The 18,398-nt window shown below is 38.4% G+C and overlaps 2 protein-coding genes across 3 annotated transcripts in view; both read left to right on the forward strand.

Moving 5' to 3' along the window:
- Positions 1-12,296, forward strand: part of LOC125226895 (uncharacterized protein DKFZp434B061-like) — a 41,396-nt gene extending 29,100 nt beyond the window's left edge. Inside the window, exons 3-5 of one of the 2 annotated variants that reach the window (XM_048131062.1) lie at positions 8,738-9,012; positions 11,282-11,455; positions 12,069-12,199. In XM_048131062.1, the coding sequence (XP_047987019.1) occupies positions 8,738-9,012; positions 11,282-11,408 (402 nt within the window). In that variant the 3' untranslated portion in view covers positions 11,409-11,455; positions 12,069-12,199. Of the gene's footprint in view, positions 1-8,737; positions 9,013-11,281; positions 11,456-12,068 lie in introns of both variants that reach the window. The other variant, XM_048131063.1, reaches the window with a different exon arrangement.
- LOC125227025 (junctophilin-3-like) lies at positions 12,294-14,980 on the forward strand. Its single transcript, XM_048131217.1, has 3 exons — positions 12,294-12,403; positions 12,755-14,162; positions 14,972-14,980. The coding sequence occupies exons 1-3, from the start codon at positions 12,294-12,296 to the stop codon at positions 14,978-14,980; spliced, it is 1,527 nt and encodes a 508-aa protein (XP_047987174.1).
- Positions 14,981-18,398: the final 3,418 nt, after the last annotated feature.

Raw genomic sequence — 18,398 nt, forward strand, 5'->3', positions numbered from 1 at the left:
AGGTTATTTAAAGTTATTATTAGGAACTTTACATAGAGCTTTTAAGATTGATATGTGCAGCAACTGTAACTAGCTATGGCTACATAGCTTTGTACAGGGGTTACTTCGACGACGGGATAATTTTGAAAATTGCACATAGCTAAATAGAAGTTCTTTCTACTGTAATCTCGTTAGTATATAATTAGTAAGTACTCAAACATTTCCAGAAATAGTACAAAAATACACGGTATGGAGCGATAACGATTGGCATATTGTCTACGCAGCCAGAACGAATCGTCCTAGTTAATTCCTACAATAAAGTTGCATGCTACATCTATCGATGAACTAATTTGGTCAGAAGTCAGCCTCTCATCACACGTGCGCCCGCGACACACCGACTCGGCCAACTCGAAACCTCGAATTGAGAAATATCGCCATTCTATTATTTTCTTGGCATATCGTGGCATTCGTGCCAACTCAATGTGTCTGGAAACTAATTAGGATTAATTCAGCCTTGAAACAACTAAAAGATATTTCACGTCACGCAATTCTCACCAAGATGACTCACGATCAGGTTAAGGTATAGGAAAGTCATTCATAAATTCGCAAGCAACCTACGTATTTATGACATCTTTGTCGCGTTAGTCACCAAAATACTTGATACGTAGCTCATCCGGCCAGAATGTTGCCCTAGCACGAAATGCTCCATTCATGTCCCGCCGCACGTAGAAGGGGCCATTCACAAGGTTACTGTTACGTACTCGTATATACCTACTCTCCTCCATCCATTATGCCAATAACCTCTATAAAAGAGCGCAGATGTGAGCAGGCTTTCAATGCGATGAAGCAAGTCCACATAAAAGCTTTGAGTGATCAGTTTAATTGTGAAATGAGAGCTTCATGCAAACATTACATAAAAAATGTAAATAAACAGACATTTTTGAATTCCTTCATTTACTGACGACTCCCTAAAATATAATTCACAGCCTAATAGTAAAGTAATAAAATAACGTTAGTATTATTAACTGTACATAATGATAATAATTTTTAATTTCGTATGTAACAGTTAAATCTCTTAAACTATCAAACTCTACTTGTACTCTATTGCATCGTTGCTATGGTTTCGCGGTTTTTGGCAATCGAAAATTAGACGATGACCGCGGCAGCCGAGCTGACGTCATCTCCTTAGTCCCCATTATAGAATTTCCTAACAGATGTGCGAGTTTTTCATCGGTTTTCTTGCCTATTTTGTGCCAAATTAAATGCAATGAGTAGGTTCATGCTGATTAGTAATTACTTGGTGTAGTTACGACATTATGTCTATGAAAGTAGCGGTGTCCACTCCAATGTTTATCAACTGTAGGTTTGCGTAGGCCTACTAAACTGGCTTTCTCAATGTTGAATCCGGAAATATAGGTACTTTATTACCGGATTCGACACAAAGCGAGGTGGCTAATTGGTAACTGTAGAGCCATAGGTACGGTTGTATGACAAACACTGATATTATATTCATTTAAATATAAATACTCTTGTGCCGACAGACGAGTTAAAACTAACCTTACCCATTTCTGTGTAAGCGAACTCCGAGATAGTAAAATAGAGCACGACTATAACAGCTAAAAGCTTTTTGGTTTAATAAGTGGTAGGTAGGAAAGAAGTCGGAGCGGCGTCGGCCGGCGCGGCGGTGCAGCCGCCCCGGTTCGCGGCCCTCGTGTTATATATAGCCAGGCACGCTTGCCGCCGCCCGTCTTACAATGTCGACCACTCGTTTAGACCAGCGCGTACAATAAAAATCACGATAAAGACCTTCATAAATCACAATCATAATTGGTATTACCCAATCACAAAGCAAGCCAAATGGCAGGATGTGAGGCACATAAACAAAATGTTACTATTTAGAGAAGCGCAATTCCGCATTCCTCTGTACGTTACTTTGAAAAACTTGTATTTACTTTGCTTTTTAACCCCTATGCAAAAACAACGGGGTGTTATAAGTTTGACGTGTCTGTCTGTTTGTCTGTCTGTCTGTGGCATCGTAGCTCCCGAACGGATGAACTGATTTAGATTTCGTTTTTTTTTGTTTGAAAGCTGAATTAGTCGGGATTGTTCTTAGCCATGTTTCATGAAAATCGGTCCACTATGTCGGGGGTTTTTTAAAAATTTTAATTTTGTGGTTAGGTTAGGTTAGTTATAGACTTTCATAAACAGCACGGGAAGCAAGGTCGCACGATAGACGATAAAATATCAGGCCATCCCTACCGCACTTACAAATAGTGCGATAGGGACAGCTTGCTATTTTATCGTCTATCGCGCGATCATGCTTCCCGTGCTGCACTGTATAAAGTGGCATTGACCGCTTTCTCAATAGTCTCCATAGCTCTAATATGACATGAAATGGGATTAAAAAGGTCGACTTGCCCTAAATCCAATTAATTAACAAGCCCAATTATGGTCCATCTAAAGTTGTTTGCTATTGGTCAAGGGCGGCTATTATCACTAAAAGCTACTATCAGTAATATCCTCGACGAGTCTGTCCCGCGAGGCTAGTGGTTTGTTAACAGGCGACATTATCTACGAGTGAATTAAAAGCTAATTGATAATAATGATAAAATGACACCTGCCAAATGTAAATAATGTCATTAATCTAATGTACGTAGAGTGCTTTCACGTAAGAGTTTTCTCTTAATATACGTACAATACAATACAAATTCTCTTTATTTCTCACCTCAATACAGGAAATAGCATAGTAAGTATAAACAACAACTAAACGAACACGAAATAAAACACCAGATAATTATAAGAAAAACATAGACAGAAGTTATTTTTAACTCCAATTTCTATTTAATAAGTCAGGTTGAAATCTATAAAGTACTTAACTGAATTGACCGTGACGTCACTTAATTTGATTTCATATTAATTCCATATTAGTCGTTCAAATTCGTTTTGACAGTTCTTAAAAAGAAGCTGATTTGACTAGGAGGCAAGTAGCCTACTACCTAATGGAATCAGAAAAAAAAAGTCTCATCTAGCGTCCACCTATACACAATTTCATTGCGGAATCGGCTCGGCGAGCCAATTCTCTACAATATACATAATTATAATATAATCATTTATATCCCACTCGCAAATTAAACTATCAATATACCTACCTATTAATCAGATTGTTCGTAAAAAAACAATTGTTTGGTCGAGTTAATCGATTCTTTATAAAAAAAAATCACAAGGCATGTTGACATTTGCGTCGCTTAACTTCAAAATTGGGTAAATCCATTCTGCTATAATTAATTACGGTTGATTATCTTTCAGATTCATTTCATTTTTTTTATATATGTATTCAACCTAAGCAGAATAGATTTACCCAAGTTTGAAGTTAAGCGACACATTTAGAAAATAATTATTGTCTTCGGTTTGCGCGATAGTTACATTAGTTACTCATGAAATAAAACTTATAATGAATTTACAATATATCCCGACGTTTCGAACCCTTTACAGCATTTGTAGTTAACGAGGGTGACCGTTGGAACTGGAAAAAAATCTGTTTTAATTACATCAATGGACACCTCCCATTAAAAACTATTTTTCTCAAACATGCAATGAAATATTGTTTTCCCCTCACTAGCTCGGAAACACGTGTTTTGTCCTTTAATACCAGCGGGTAAAAACGCATTTTATCCACTAGTGGGTAAAGTAATTTGACCTTGAATAAAGTCAAATTGACTGCTTTAAAATTGATAATAGTAGGTGAATCTAGTAATAAACGTTCGTTAAAATGGGCTGGGAAGTATCGCTTTTTGGGCGCAACAACTCGAGAGGACTGTAAAGGGATTTCATATTATTTTTTATTGCAAAGTAACTTTTTTTTTATAAAATATTGTCCTTTAGAGCATTTTTTTTAATTTCATTGTATGTTTGAGAAAAGCACTATACATGCCTCGGCGTGAAAACGGATTCCCGGCCTCGTATCCCTATCCGTATATACCCACTTAGCCGGAAATCCTCATTTTCCCGGCCTCTGATGTAATGTACTATTTAATATAATTTCGCTACCAAACTACGAGTAACCGAGTACAAAATACACCCTGTATTCCAAATTTCCAAATCTGGCCAACAAATAAACGTGTTAGTAGGTGAACAAAGAACACAATTATATTATATGACAAAGATCATTGCTAAAGATTTCATTTATCTACGGGGTCGTTAGTCGTCTGAAATAGTTTTTCACTTCATTAATTATTTGATTTTAAATCTAATTATTAAATATTTGATTTCTAACTAGCTCTAGATATACTCGTAGACGATAGAGTCGATAATCCATTGGACGTACAAGATTCTAAATAATTACATTTACTAACGTGGTTGTTACCCTATAATTACTTACTAAAAGTAGATTTTAGTTTTCTTTCAACCTCTTTTTGCCAAGAGTGGCACTGAAACTTGAGTAGTTCATGTGCTCTGCCTACCCCTTTATGGGATACAGGCGTGATTGTATGTATGTAAGTAGATATGCTGTTAAGTGAATGGGACAAGAATAAAACCGAATCCCTATTTTAAATTGTGAGTGGTTTTTGATTCAATTTTTAGAACGTGATCGTCTTACGACGACTTTTTCGAGCAGTCATTAACCTTTTGGCTGCCAAACTAACTATTGCCAAACAGGCGTATTCTGTTTTTAATAATAGTTTAAGACGTTGGCTGTCTAATATACTTTACCTAACTATTTTGTAACGTTTTCTACACCGTGTATTTCTGAGTGCAGCTTTCTTTGCAGGGACTTTTAATTGTGGGTACCGATAGGGTCTTTTTAAATATTTTTTATAGTCATAATTTGTCCTGCTATGGAAGGAAATTACCATATGGAATATTCCCTACTTAGGGAAATTTCTCGAGAACAGCACATCACTAATTTGATCTTCGGTGTTAAATTGAAGAAGTTTAGTAGGGGTATTTTTGTATTTTAAAGGTTATTTTATAAGTAAGGGCATCACGTCCCGTCCGTATCATTGGAGGTGATCCCTACTTACTGAATTCTACATCAGTATAGGTAATTCCACGGAGGTTGAAGTGAATGATAACACACACAGCTAAATGAAGATTAGTACTGATTGCAAAAAAAATGAATGATAGAAATGAATGAGTGAATGTAAAAAAACGATTAATATATTTTTGAAAAACATTATTATTTGTTGATATACTTATCAATAATGGTATTAAAAGCAGTAAAAAATAATGAACAAATCCTTTTATAAACCACCGTCACTTGGCATATCTTCATCTGATTCGTTAGGATTGATTATAGAGGTATATGCATCTTTTTATGACATCGCAATCAAATATAATCAATGTTGGTTTTTGGTGGTAGTATTTCTCGTTTCAGTCCCGGTGTGGTGGATTGTGCAGTTGATGATGGTGACGAGCTTTTAGTGCCAGTGTCTTTAATACTCCAGTTACGATTCGTTGAACTGTTGATTTTGATACACCAGTTACTTCAGACGTCACATTGTATATTTCCTTCATAGGTAAAGGTTGGCCGTAATTTCTTAAATTATATCTAAAATGACGGAATACGTTGAATACAATGTCTCGACTTTGGCTATTTAAAGTTTTACCACGACCTAATGTTTCAGAAAAAACAATGTTTACGTTGTTATTGGAATAAATATTTGTACATATCTCTTGGAAAACGCAGTTGTCAATAGGTATGACTACGATCTAACGAGTGCCAGTTACTTCAATCATATTTGAAGATGTTTGATAACGAAATATCTAATAAGCAGACATAGAAGTCGCGGTGGCACGAATAAAATTTTGCTAAGTACAAACGATATTATTTTATTAAATTAAATTATCCGGTGAACTTTATAGCTCATATTAAATTTCACTTCCAAATAAGTATTCAGTTATATATATACAGGTATTTTATATCGGAAGGATGTCCCTATGTTAATTGACGTTATTGCTACCGCGACTTCTATGTCTGCTAATAAGTAATGAAAAAATTGTTGAATTACAATGTATGTACATCCCCTTTTCTCTATTCTTATTGTTTAATCTATGGATAAGTCTATGGTGTATCTACTCTGTGGCCGTTGCGATGGTGCACAAGATAAAGCTAAACAATGTTTGTGTTATTAATTTAAAGTGTATGCAGAGACTAAATAAAACTACAGTTATTAAATATGGTGTTTAATTCGAACTAAAACTTAACAAAAATAGGTAAACACCATTTTAACAGCTACGATGAGAAAATAAGGCAATTTATTACATATTATCTTTGATTTCTACGATTAATATTACAATCATAATCTGACAATTAATTAATCCCATACGAGATATTTTATTTTCTGTTTTGTTTGAAAATTGTTCTATAGACGTCATTCTTAACAAAATAGTTAATAGAAACTTTTTGGTCTTTCTTGCAATTCACCGTTTAATCTGCAGTCGGTACACGGTAAGAACACTAATTTCAAAATCTCGTTGTCATTACATGACAGTGTTATAGTGTGCGTGGCCTCAACTGAGTTGAAACTACCTATAATAGCCATTGCATGTCAGGAATTATTATACATATATCTCGGTGCTTTGGTTTGCACATACCTACTCGAACTTGTGCTAGTTGCTAGAAAAAAAATATTGTTGACAGATATTTCCTTGTGGTATCACCAATTGTCTATGGTTTAAAAAAAAAGGCTAAAAGTCTGCTGTCAATTTATGTCACTTATTCAAATTGTTCGCGGGTTATTAAGGGTAAATCTTAAATATTATAACAATGACGATACCAAGCGAGGTCCGCAATTTGCTGTTTAAGCTAATAAATAATTACAACCAAGAGCGAAGTCGACGTGAAGCGGCATATAATGAAAAACTGCAATGTTTACAAGTCGTAAACAATATAGTACGTTGGTGCTCTATTAATATTTTGATACTTTAAGTACTAGTTCTAACATTTGCCTATAACTTTGATTAAGTATGTGAATATAATAAAACTTAAATCTCATAAACAGGAAAAGAGTGTAAAGACAAGGAGAAACTCGAAGCTCTGGAAAGCATTAATAAAATAAAAATATTGGAACGTAACGACTTACTTACGAAAAACCAATATTTAGAAGAAATCAGTGAAGTGACTGGTCAGTAGTAATTTGATATAAAAATATAAAAAATAAAATAAATAATATAATTTAGCCTATATACGTTCCACTGCTGGGCACAGGCCTCCTCTCATGTCTGAGAGGGCTCGGGCTATATAGTCTCCACGCTAGCCCAATGCGGGTTGGAGACTTCACATAAATCTTTGAATTTCTTCGCTGATGTATGCAGGTTTCCTCACGATGTTTTCCTTCACCGTAAAGCTAGTGGTACATATTAAATGATATTTCGTACGTAAGTTCCGAAAAACTCATTGGTACGAGCCAGGATTTGAACAGGCACTTTTAATTTTTTCATCCATTCCCCATTACTACTTGTAATACACGTTAATTATTAATATTTAAATGCTAATAACCATCGTAAAACTTTTAGGTTAATACGTCAAATGCTAACAGATTTTGTCAAATTTCTGTACATATATTAGCAATTTCTATTGATTTTCAATATAAGTGTGCACAGAAAACAAAAATGTTTTCTAGTATCAAAACTATATCTCCTACTATACCAAGTGTGACCAGCCCTAGATTTTTTGAATTTCCCGCCAAAAGTTGGGGCAATATTTCATTAGCAATGCTCTAGTTGTGGGAGAATGTCTGTTGTAACTCAGCTTGCCATGGTTTTTAAAATCATTTTTCTACTTGTCGACTGTAATCTGTCAATTAGGACACCACAGACTAAACTATAAGTGCTAACTTTTCAGTGTTGGATACTCTATGGCAGTTCCGACTCAATTATAATAAGCTCATTATAGTTGACTTTAGTGAACTGTAATAATTTCAAAAATAGAACTTCATACAATTTCTATACTAATTTGCAATACCTGGCAAATTTTCCTGCATCTGAAACACATTTTTTTTTATCTGTCGCGCGGCCAATCAGAGACGGTTATTACAAACAATTGGTTGCTAGGTAATTCGATGTTGATACAACGGTGAACGACTCTATTAACATTAATTTTAACTTGCATGAATGATGATATTTCCGTCCATTGATGATGAAGATGATGACTCGTAGAAAAAGTATTGTATACAATATTGATATAATTAAAGCTTTTCAGTCTCGTACCGTACTATTAGGCCACTCAGCAAGCTTCGTGGCCTAAACATGGTACTTGACTGAAAAGCTTTGTATTATATCACGATTGTATAAAATACTATTATGAGTCGACAATGTTCGTTCATAGTGTACGGGCGGGCGGACGTTATACGACTTGTTCAGTTATTTAATATAACTTACATACGAGTAGGTAGGAATCTGCCTCAAGTTTATGCGATACATTTACATGAAAATGAGGCCTTATGAATAATGTGATAGTCCAAAGGACATAGACGGCTACGCAGTCACACTCAGGAGAATATGAATACGGGTGCTGCGCGTATTCCCATTAATTCCGAAATATTTTAGCAACTTCAATAAATCAGTAATCAATAGAAGCTTCAGCGAAGCAGTAATCAATATCTTATTTAAGAATTGAACGCCCTGGGTCTTAGCCTAAAAATTTAAAGTACTAATTAAGTTAAGAAAACAAAACAGTTTTTCGCCCTGGGACATGACCCGGTTGGCCCAGGGTTAATACATTCTGCAGACAAGTGATATTTTGCACTGCCTGTTCCAGGAACATACCAAGGACAATGGATGCGCGGCATGCGGCACGGGTACGGCGTGCGGACCTCCGCGCCCTTCGGGCTGGCGTCGCACTACCGCGGCGGCGCGCGGGACCACCGGGGGTCCATGTCCTCGCTGGCCGAGGCGGGCACGCCCGACCCCACCGAGCGCCGCACGCATCGCATGGACGAGGCGCGCGGCGGCTTCGTCCTCAAGAGCAACTCCGACGAACCCTCCGGCCGCCGCGGGTCCCTCATCGAAAAATCGAAGAAAGGACTACTCTCTGTAAGTCCCATTTCACCCTACGCATGACTTGGCTTATTACATGCGTGACTCACTAAATGTTGACATTTACGACTAACTAGCAGTGAATTCACACCAACGCCTACTCAGAATTATATATCAATCTTTGGTAGTATTTTAGGATGCTAGTACCTAGTACACGTGGACTAATTTGGTAAATTATAAATAAGTGTAGGTATTATTTTCCAAAGGGGTTTTTACTTTAAGTACTTTAATGGTGTTTCAAGACACTTGTGTTTTGTAGCTATCTCTACATTGGTGTGATTTTATTTTAAATGCGTGATCAATAACATACTAATATAATATAATTTGAGTGTGTGGTGTATGCATGTATTAACAATGACTTTATTTTTGTAACCGCAGATTTACTAAAATTACTTTTATTTTATTTGCAAGCCGGTAGCACAAACCGTTATCTTAGAAGAAATAGATATAGTGAAAGTAAGTACAACTCATTACTCAGAGCAAGTCGAAGTAAGATCGATATTACAGTATGATCATGAAATTCAAATAATAAATTCAGGTACTTACTTACTTATATGCCACTTACCATATACCTACCTAGGTAACAGATTACGATCTTATTCCGATGTACTCTGCTCTCATTGAAAATATATCACTAATAAAAATGTCGAATTCAAGCATGCAGTTTCGCAAGAAGACAATATCTGGATATCCTTTTAATAGGTATTACCTACCATAATTTAGTCCTAAATGCGTGCAATTCCAGTTTGTAATAAGTAAATAAATTTTGGTAGCCTCACTCGTAGGATAAAATTGTTTTTATTTTTAGGAAACTGTCACTTCCAATCAAATCAAGGTCTTTCGGCCAATGAAATATCAAGTTTCTAGCATGATTTAATTAAGTTATTCTATTTAGTCTTCCTTCAGATGTCATCTACATGCAAACATGTGCATACGTAATGTACAAATGAATTGTCAATTTTAATTACCTACACGGATTAAGGGCCAGATAACGGTGTTACAATGATTGCTATCATGCTGGGAAGTATATTCTTGTATAAATCTTATTTGATTGTCCTATTCAATAAATTATTCAATTTTCATTCAAAACCAGGAATCAATTTGAACGTAACTTTTTAAATTGCGAAACGGATAACCTGAATTTGGCATTCAGCAAGTTATAATGCACCTACGCTTTTTAAGTAGGTGTATTTAATTTTAATTATTTACTAGCTTTTGTCCGCGGGTTCGCTCGCCTTAGAAAGAGACAAAAAGTAGCCTATGTCACTCTCCATCCTTTCAACTGTCTCCACTTAAATAACCACGCCAATTCGTCGCTCCGTTTTGTCTCCAAAGACGGACAAACAAACAGACACACACAGTTTCCCATTTATAATATTAGTATGGATGGAAAATTATCTAGTTCAATTGTCTGTATCTCCTGATCTTTTTACTTATTATTTATGAAATATCCCTAGGTAAAAGCAATGTTTAGTACCTATGTACTACCTACCAATAAAATCAATTCGATTTTATTAAAAACTTTCTTGATAAAAATCTGCTACTATAGCTTTAGACTGCGTATACAATAGCGTTGACCTCATTCGGCGAGTTGACTGAAATTCTCTTACTACTAAAAATACAGAATTCCATTGAAACCATGTTTACTCTTATGCATTCCGTGCTGATTCAGTCCATCCGCCGTGTCTCATTCATCCCGTTTAAGATGTATCATTTACGCATCGTTTCATTTTATATACTTAGTCATGTGACTACGTTGCAACCTCGTTTTAAAGTGAATATAGAGTAAGATTTTGACGTATTCGATGATTCAACAAATTGATAATCTTTACTAAAAGGTGCACAGGGCCAATTTCGACTGGGGATCAATTCAACTAATCGAAATATTTTCCATGGTTTACTACTCTATTAATTCGAGTGCCATATGTGTCCACTGAATTTACACATACGACACTCTAATCTTCCGGTCGAAATTGCCGGTGCACCTTAGTGTTTTTCAAACTTGATGGGTACGGTGACAGGCGATACATAACCACATGCCATAAAACAAATTCCCCTTTATATCTTAACTACTGAAAGCATTTTCATAAAATGTTTACCTTCATATAGTAATTCTTGAGAAAGGTGTATAAGTACATAATTATTATATGTGTTTAGTAAAAAATCCGGTTATATGGTTAGGTAAAATACCTTATCTTTGGTCCTTGCATGGCATGGTAACTCCCGTACCAACATTATGACCGAAATGTGTACGTGTCTATTACAGAAGTTGCGTAAGCAGCGAAGCGCGGGCGAGTTGGACAAGCGAGGCACCAGCTCGGTGCGGTCGGGCGGCTCCGGGGGCTCGGCCTCATCGTGGGTCTCCTCTGTCGACAGCACCCACTCCGCCATGACCCACGGCTCGCTGCACACTGACTCGAATGCTAGTTTCCTCGTTGAGGTACTTTATTTGCTTATTTACCACGCTTAGCTTACATAATACACGCTATACTACCATTCACGCATGGTGGGAGCACGTGATACGCGGGCTTAAATACGCAGGTGTTCATTTGATTTCAGATTCAGAATACGTACCTAGACAAGATGCCAACCATTGTTATCTCCCGCTGTCGCACTAATACGGAATAGTAGTAGAGAAAGATGACTGCGATATACAATGGAACGCGAAATATTGGCCGCTTGTCTACGCACATGTATGTCTCTCGCTTTCAATACGTGTGGAGAAATATATATTTAATCAAGATAATAAAATTATATTAATAAGCTTCCACGAAAGTCACAGCAATGGAACTTTAAAAAGGTGACTTGATACAGAGATATATATTTAAATGCATCCATTGACCTCCTTTTGATGCATCTCCCCCTTGCATCACCATGAAACTAATTATCTACTTTGTGCAACGACATGCGCTACGAGTTATTTACTCAACAGATTTTTGAATTCAAATCCCGCACCGACTTGCTTACGATACCATTATCCGGACATGTTTCCATTGCTTATCAGCTAAGATAGAATCAAAATGTAAAGTGAGTTTTTTTATGTATCGTTTCAGGACGAACATTTGGAAGCTGGTGTCACAGAAACGTACATGGGCGAATGGAAGAACGACAAACGCAATGCATTCGGAGTGAGCGAGCGTAGTGACGGGCTCCGTTACGAGGGCGAGTGGTTAGCCAACAAGAAGAACGGCTACGGCGTCACGACGTTCCGCGACGGCACCCAGGAACAGGGCAAATACAAGAACAACGTGCTAATAACCAGTCAGAAGCGCCGTCACATGTTCCTCATGCGCTCGGCGAAGTTCCGGGAGCGAGTGGAGTCGGCCGTCACCGCGGCGCAGCGCGCTTCCAAAATTGCATTGCAGAAAGCTGACATTGCGATATCCAGGTGTGTAATCCCTTTAATATAATTTTTGCGTCATATTGATTTATCCCGATTCACCCACGCGTGGCCGACAATATATTACTTATGATACACTTAAAATAGAAGAACTTATTCAATTTGTTCGCCGTATTAACACGCAGAACTTATATCCCAAATATGTAGATTTTATTATGGTGCTGTGTTTTTATTGGGCATACTTAACTATAATTAGCCCTCGGCTTTTTAATTGGATGCTAGAACACAAGGCAAAAAAGTAAAAAAAAATAGTCAACATTTTTTTTTATTGACTAAGCTTAATTTGGCATACCGGTTAAGTTTTGGTTATTTTATTACAACCTTTTACTTGTATTACAGAACCGCCACAGCTCGAGGCAAAGCTGAACAAGCCGATGAATCGGCAGACCAAGCAAAAGAAGACTGTGATTTAGCACAAATGACTGCAAAGCAGTTCGCCCCAGATTTTAAGCATCCTGGATTGGACAGAATAGGATTAAGAGATAAATATAGACAAAAACATTATGACTCACAGGTCACGACACCTGTTTCACAAGAATCTGAAAAGATCTTGGAAGGAAAGAGCATTCCAAATCATATCCCTCCGATGCATTCACAGATTCCTCAAACAAATAATGCTCCTTATGGAGTGCCCCCGAGACGGCCATCTACACAGTTCCCGAATAAACCAGTTCAGTCATTAGATCCAAGACTCACAAATAATTCCAATTATAATACGGACAATAGGACAAATTATTATTCTGATCAGGATCATTGGCCGAACACGCAATCACAAGGACCACAGTATGGACAAAGTGACCAAATTAGTGGCTACGGCCCGAGTGCACAGTCAGGACCGCCTTACCGAGTACTAAACCGACAAGACGCCGTTCAACAACCACCGGGTATAGATCAAAGTAGTCAACAATTTAGTAATCAACCGCGTAGATTTTCTTCGGCGATGAGACCGGCTCTAAACCTCAATCAGAGGGCCGGCCCACAGGATTGGAACTCCACTCAGGGACAAGGAATTAGACGGCAAAGCGTCCTAGGTCAGCCCACTCAAAGTGGCCAAGAAGCCACGTACGGCGACGGAGGTGGCGGCAGTTACGGACGTACCGAGCTCAGAACCGGCACCGTACATTCAGAAGGACTACACGATCGTCTAGGGGGAGACCATATGCAGTACCATCAATCCACGGAACCTCAAGGGTACCAGCAGCCTCTCGACCATAGACAACAAAGAGAGGGCTCAATGTACCGGCAAGCGGGCACCGATCAACAGATGTACAGGCAAGCGACGGCCCCTATGGAAGACGCGACCAACGGACCTCGAGACCTGCGGCAGGCGGGTCGAACGTCTATCGACTACTTCGACCATTATAAAAGACCACCGAGTAGAGATTCGAGCGTAGATCGTTACGGGCGTCGATCGCGGCAGCCTTCAGTGGAAGCGAGCGCGCCCCCGCGCGACTCGCGAGGCGGCTCGGCGGCGCCGCAGCCGCCCGCGCCGGCGTCGCGGCCCGCGTCCCGGGCGGCCACGCCGGCGGCCGGCAACGGCCACTTGGCTTCGGGCCGCGGCTCCATATCGAGGGAGACTCCATTCGAAGAGTCGCTTATGAGGAAACGAACGTTGGGGCAAGATATATCACCGTCGCCGTACCAGCCGAAGAGGACGGAGAGTCTGTGCATGCCGCCCGCGCCTGCGCCGCCCCCGCCCGTGATGCGAGGAGGCGGCGGCGGCGGCGGCGGTGGAGGCGGACGAAAGGTAAGTTCATATATAATTCAATTGTATATCTGAAAATGAACCATTGTAAAAATCAAGTATCACTCACAATGTAATTCTTCGTGACACTCAGGATACTGAAATATAAAAGAAACGTGTCTAACTTGTTCAGTTTCGTTTGTAAATAAACCAAAGAGGATTGAGTATTATAGAGAGTTAGACCTGATTTTAGTTACATTGCGGGCTACAATTACATGTACAATCTTGCACAGTCATCAAATACCGGAATATACTAAAACTCCTATGCGAGTTCTCGTACCGTCTAAATGGGGCCTTACTGTCAAAGTAAAATCACAGTGCATAGACTGCCATCTCTCGACACAGGCTTAAAACTTTTGAACCTCAGTTTTGACAATTATTTTATTAGCGCCATCTAGCCGAGCGTTCCCCAAAGGTGTAACGCCATCTTGGCCACCGTACCTTTTTCATTATGGTTTTGAGTTAGGTACGTTTTTTATTAGATTTTATCCGTCTATACGCAGTTACATATATCTTTGATAAAACCTAACATCCCAAAATTCCACAAAAGGTCAAAGGTCTTCATATCACAGTCTACATTCGGTTTGTTTGTGAACGATTATCAATTACCGATGCGTCGCCGCCGCACTCATTTAACTTCGCGAAGCAAAGTGCTCGCAAACCAATACGATTCCAATAATTTACTAACCTACTACCAACGAACTCATATAAGCATGGAAGCCGCCATCAAGAACATTACCGTTCTAATTCTCGGGACCGTTAGCACACATACACAATTACGCCAACATTTACACAAGACAATACGTTTACAGGCCCTGTAATCAAAACTAGTAAACAAATCAATAGTCATCTCTTTTACACCAATGTAGACAGATAAGTGTAGCTGAAATGCATAAAATGTCAATAAATCAGTGATTTTATTCGGCTAATAACCTTCTTGCTGTACGTACTGGCAGCTGAACTTTCCCGGTTCATATGTGATTAAAATATGACATGCATATGGATAGGTTTATGCAATACATTAAAGAACCAGCCAAATAATCTCCGTATTAATAATTATGTGCAAATGAAGATAACTAGTAAGTATGTTGTTATGAAATGGCCTTGTGATCGTCTAGCGTAAATAAGTAGAACCCTTCGATTGACCTGATCAAACCACTTTATCAGGATCCTAAGCAAGTAAGCCTGAAGGGCTATCTATCTACGAACTAACCCCCTTTTTTATTTGTTTCTTTTCCCTAGCTAAACCCCCCTTTCCCCAATACTGCTAATAGACCATAACTTCTCGATCTTTCTAATGTTTTATCGAAACACCGAGCAGTCGCTAACTTTTATAAGAACTAAGCAAGTCTACTAACTTTTCAAAGCTTTTGACTTTCCATCAGTGGACGGCGCTCGCATGCCACTGGGCCCTATAACAAACCTATGCTTTTTATTCCAAAGTATAGTTTGTTTCCCTAACCAACTTGATAGAATTTACCTTGAAAAACTAGTTAGCAACACCAAGCGTCTCGCAGTCACACCGAAAGATCAGAAATTGCTACCACAATTATTAATTTCACTCAAAAAAATTAAGTAATAAGAGATTTTATAAATTACCAGTTTTACCACATATTTTAAGATAGTAAACACCACATTTAAAGTCCATTTAAACCATATAAATAGTAGTAGTTAAATTATTTCTCCACAATACACGTTGACCAATTATATTCCAAGACCAATCATAAAAGAACTCTACTTTCATAGAAATAGTGTGTGACTCTACCCTAATCCTATTGTTTTTCCTACTCTAACATATCTGAAACACAGACCCTCACTTACCATAGATCTTGTGTTCAGAATATGTACAAGTGTATCCCTACTAGAACTGTACAGTTCAGCCAGCGAAGCTGAGATAGGCAACCTATAGGCTTGTGTTCTGATCCCCCCCTCTGCTCTTGCCCGCGGGCTAGGGTAGCAGAGAGTAGATCACCCTATCCGTGTATATATCCAGTATTCTAGGACACACCAGTACCAGCCACATGAGAGACCCAGCTGCGATCAACTTTACTTACACCGTGTCCAATAAGTCCGAATACTCACATTTTACCTCAGTTCTAAAGATATAGGGATCACAGGCCATCAAATTCTTATTTAAACTAAAGAGTATATTCCTCTTAATAAAATACAAGCACAAAGTACATGAAATTTCCGAAGTGTCTAAGAAAAACAAAGAGGTAAAGTGCCAACAAAATACTTGCTCGGCACGCAGGTGACGAGTTATTTTTTATAAGGAGAATCTGTATGTGATAAAACAGACGCCACGTGTCCAAAATAAACTATTATGGGTACCGAGGATAGATAACGTTCCGGGCAACTAGAAAAATGTGCCTAGGTTCCAGAGCTCACCATCGGCCCAGGTGTGGGATGCAGTATGTAAGCGAGGTAAACTACCTTCAGTACTTACAGATAAAAGCGTTAAAATCAACGTTTTTTTCTTTAAAACCAAGGTTTTGGAGAAAAAAATGCCTTAAAGTTAAAAAGGATGCTTGGGAATGAGTATCATGTGTCCCAACAAGACGCACCTCCAGCACATTCGGCAAATGGTATTCTAGCGTAGTTTCAGACTAATTTGGCAGTTTTTTATCCGAAACATGAGTGGCCACCCAGGCCTCCAGGTTTAGGCGTATTAGACTATTTTGTATGGTCATACATGCTTTGAAGACTAAATTTTTATAAAATCATAAACCTAGATCATTTCAAAAAGGTTATCGAGAGTATTTGGGATGAAATGTGAAGAAAACGGTGCGTGCCGCGTGTGATCCGTTTGAGAAGCGTTTGAGGCTGGTAAACAAGTTAATGCTGGAGTTATTCCAAAACATTTGTTGTGAATGTAGTAAATAAGAGTGCCATTCATAAAATATAATAATAATGTAGTAACTATTTGTTCATTTTGTTTTATTGGCTTTTTGTGCTGTATTCAAACTTATTGGACACGGTGTAGATGTGGATCGATCACAACCGAAATCCCCAGCGACCAACGCCAGCATGGACTAGAGCACCGAGTAAATAAATATAAATATATATAGGACCCCAGCCTCAAATACTGCCGACTTCAGTGAGCAAGGATTACTCCTAATGTCTTTCGTCAATCGTGAAAGTCCTCACTTCCATCTAACAGTTGGACTCTTTGAGACCGGTGAGAAAGTACGCCTTTTGTAAGTAAATAAAGACGCCCAAGCCTCCACTTGGAACAAAAAGACCCCTAAACGCCTTATGTTTAACAGCCGCAAGGTATAAAGCGCTTAGCCGGACAACAGTCTGTCACAAACAATGATCTGGCTTATAACTTTCACAAAATAACCCCATAGAAAATTACTAAATTCAATTTTACTGACCAACTAAACAAACGAGTGAAGTTTCCTTTACGTGCCATAATCTAAGCTTAGTTTTGCAAGAATTACTCCCTACAAAACCAAACACAGACTTATCTCCAAGCACCAGCCATACATCGACCCAGTCTTTGTATTGCTTGACGGCACTCATGAAACAAAGCACAGAAAACTTCACTATACACATTAATTTAAATGTAACACTACACTATAAATAGAACACTAAAATAACCCCACAACTGACGGTAAAGCAATTCCACCATAGGTCTAAGTTCAACTGTACGACGATATTGTCCCCGCACAATCAAACAGAGACACAATTTCAAAGTTTACAATCACTTGGAATAATTTCCAAGTAAAAACAAACAGAGAAACAATAGCAGAACAACTTCACTCACCAGTATAACACACGAAAGCCAGGGACACTGTTAGTCTTGTAGATATTTTAAGAATGACGCGCGTCGGCTCGCTCCGACCCTTTTATAGATTCTATCTCCGACTTCCGACTTCCGACATCCGACTTCCGACTTCTGACATTCGACTTCCGACTTCTGACATCCGACTTCCGACTTCTGACATTCGACTTCCTACTTCTGACATTCGACTTCCGACTTCTGACATCCGACTTCCGACAAGATGGCTACTCAATCGTGTGCTTTGTTTACTAAGTCTTATGCCCTATGCATTAGAGTTCACGATTAACACACGGATGTTTGCTTATCAACACGTGCCGAGTGCACGTGTTTTAGAGAGAGACAGAGCTATTGATATTAAAAGGAAATATGCACCGCAAACGCCGTAACCCAAGTCAATTTCATAGGCGCTTGTTCTGTTACAAATGGCAAAAACATAATAAAACATTAATTAT

Source organism: Leguminivora glycinivorella, chromosome 6 (genome assembly GCF_023078275.1).
Source record: "Leguminivora glycinivorella isolate SPB_JAAS2020 chromosome 6, LegGlyc_1.1, whole genome shotgun sequence".
Taxonomy (NCBI): Eukaryota; Metazoa; Arthropoda; class Insecta; order Lepidoptera; family Tortricidae; genus Leguminivora; species Leguminivora glycinivorella.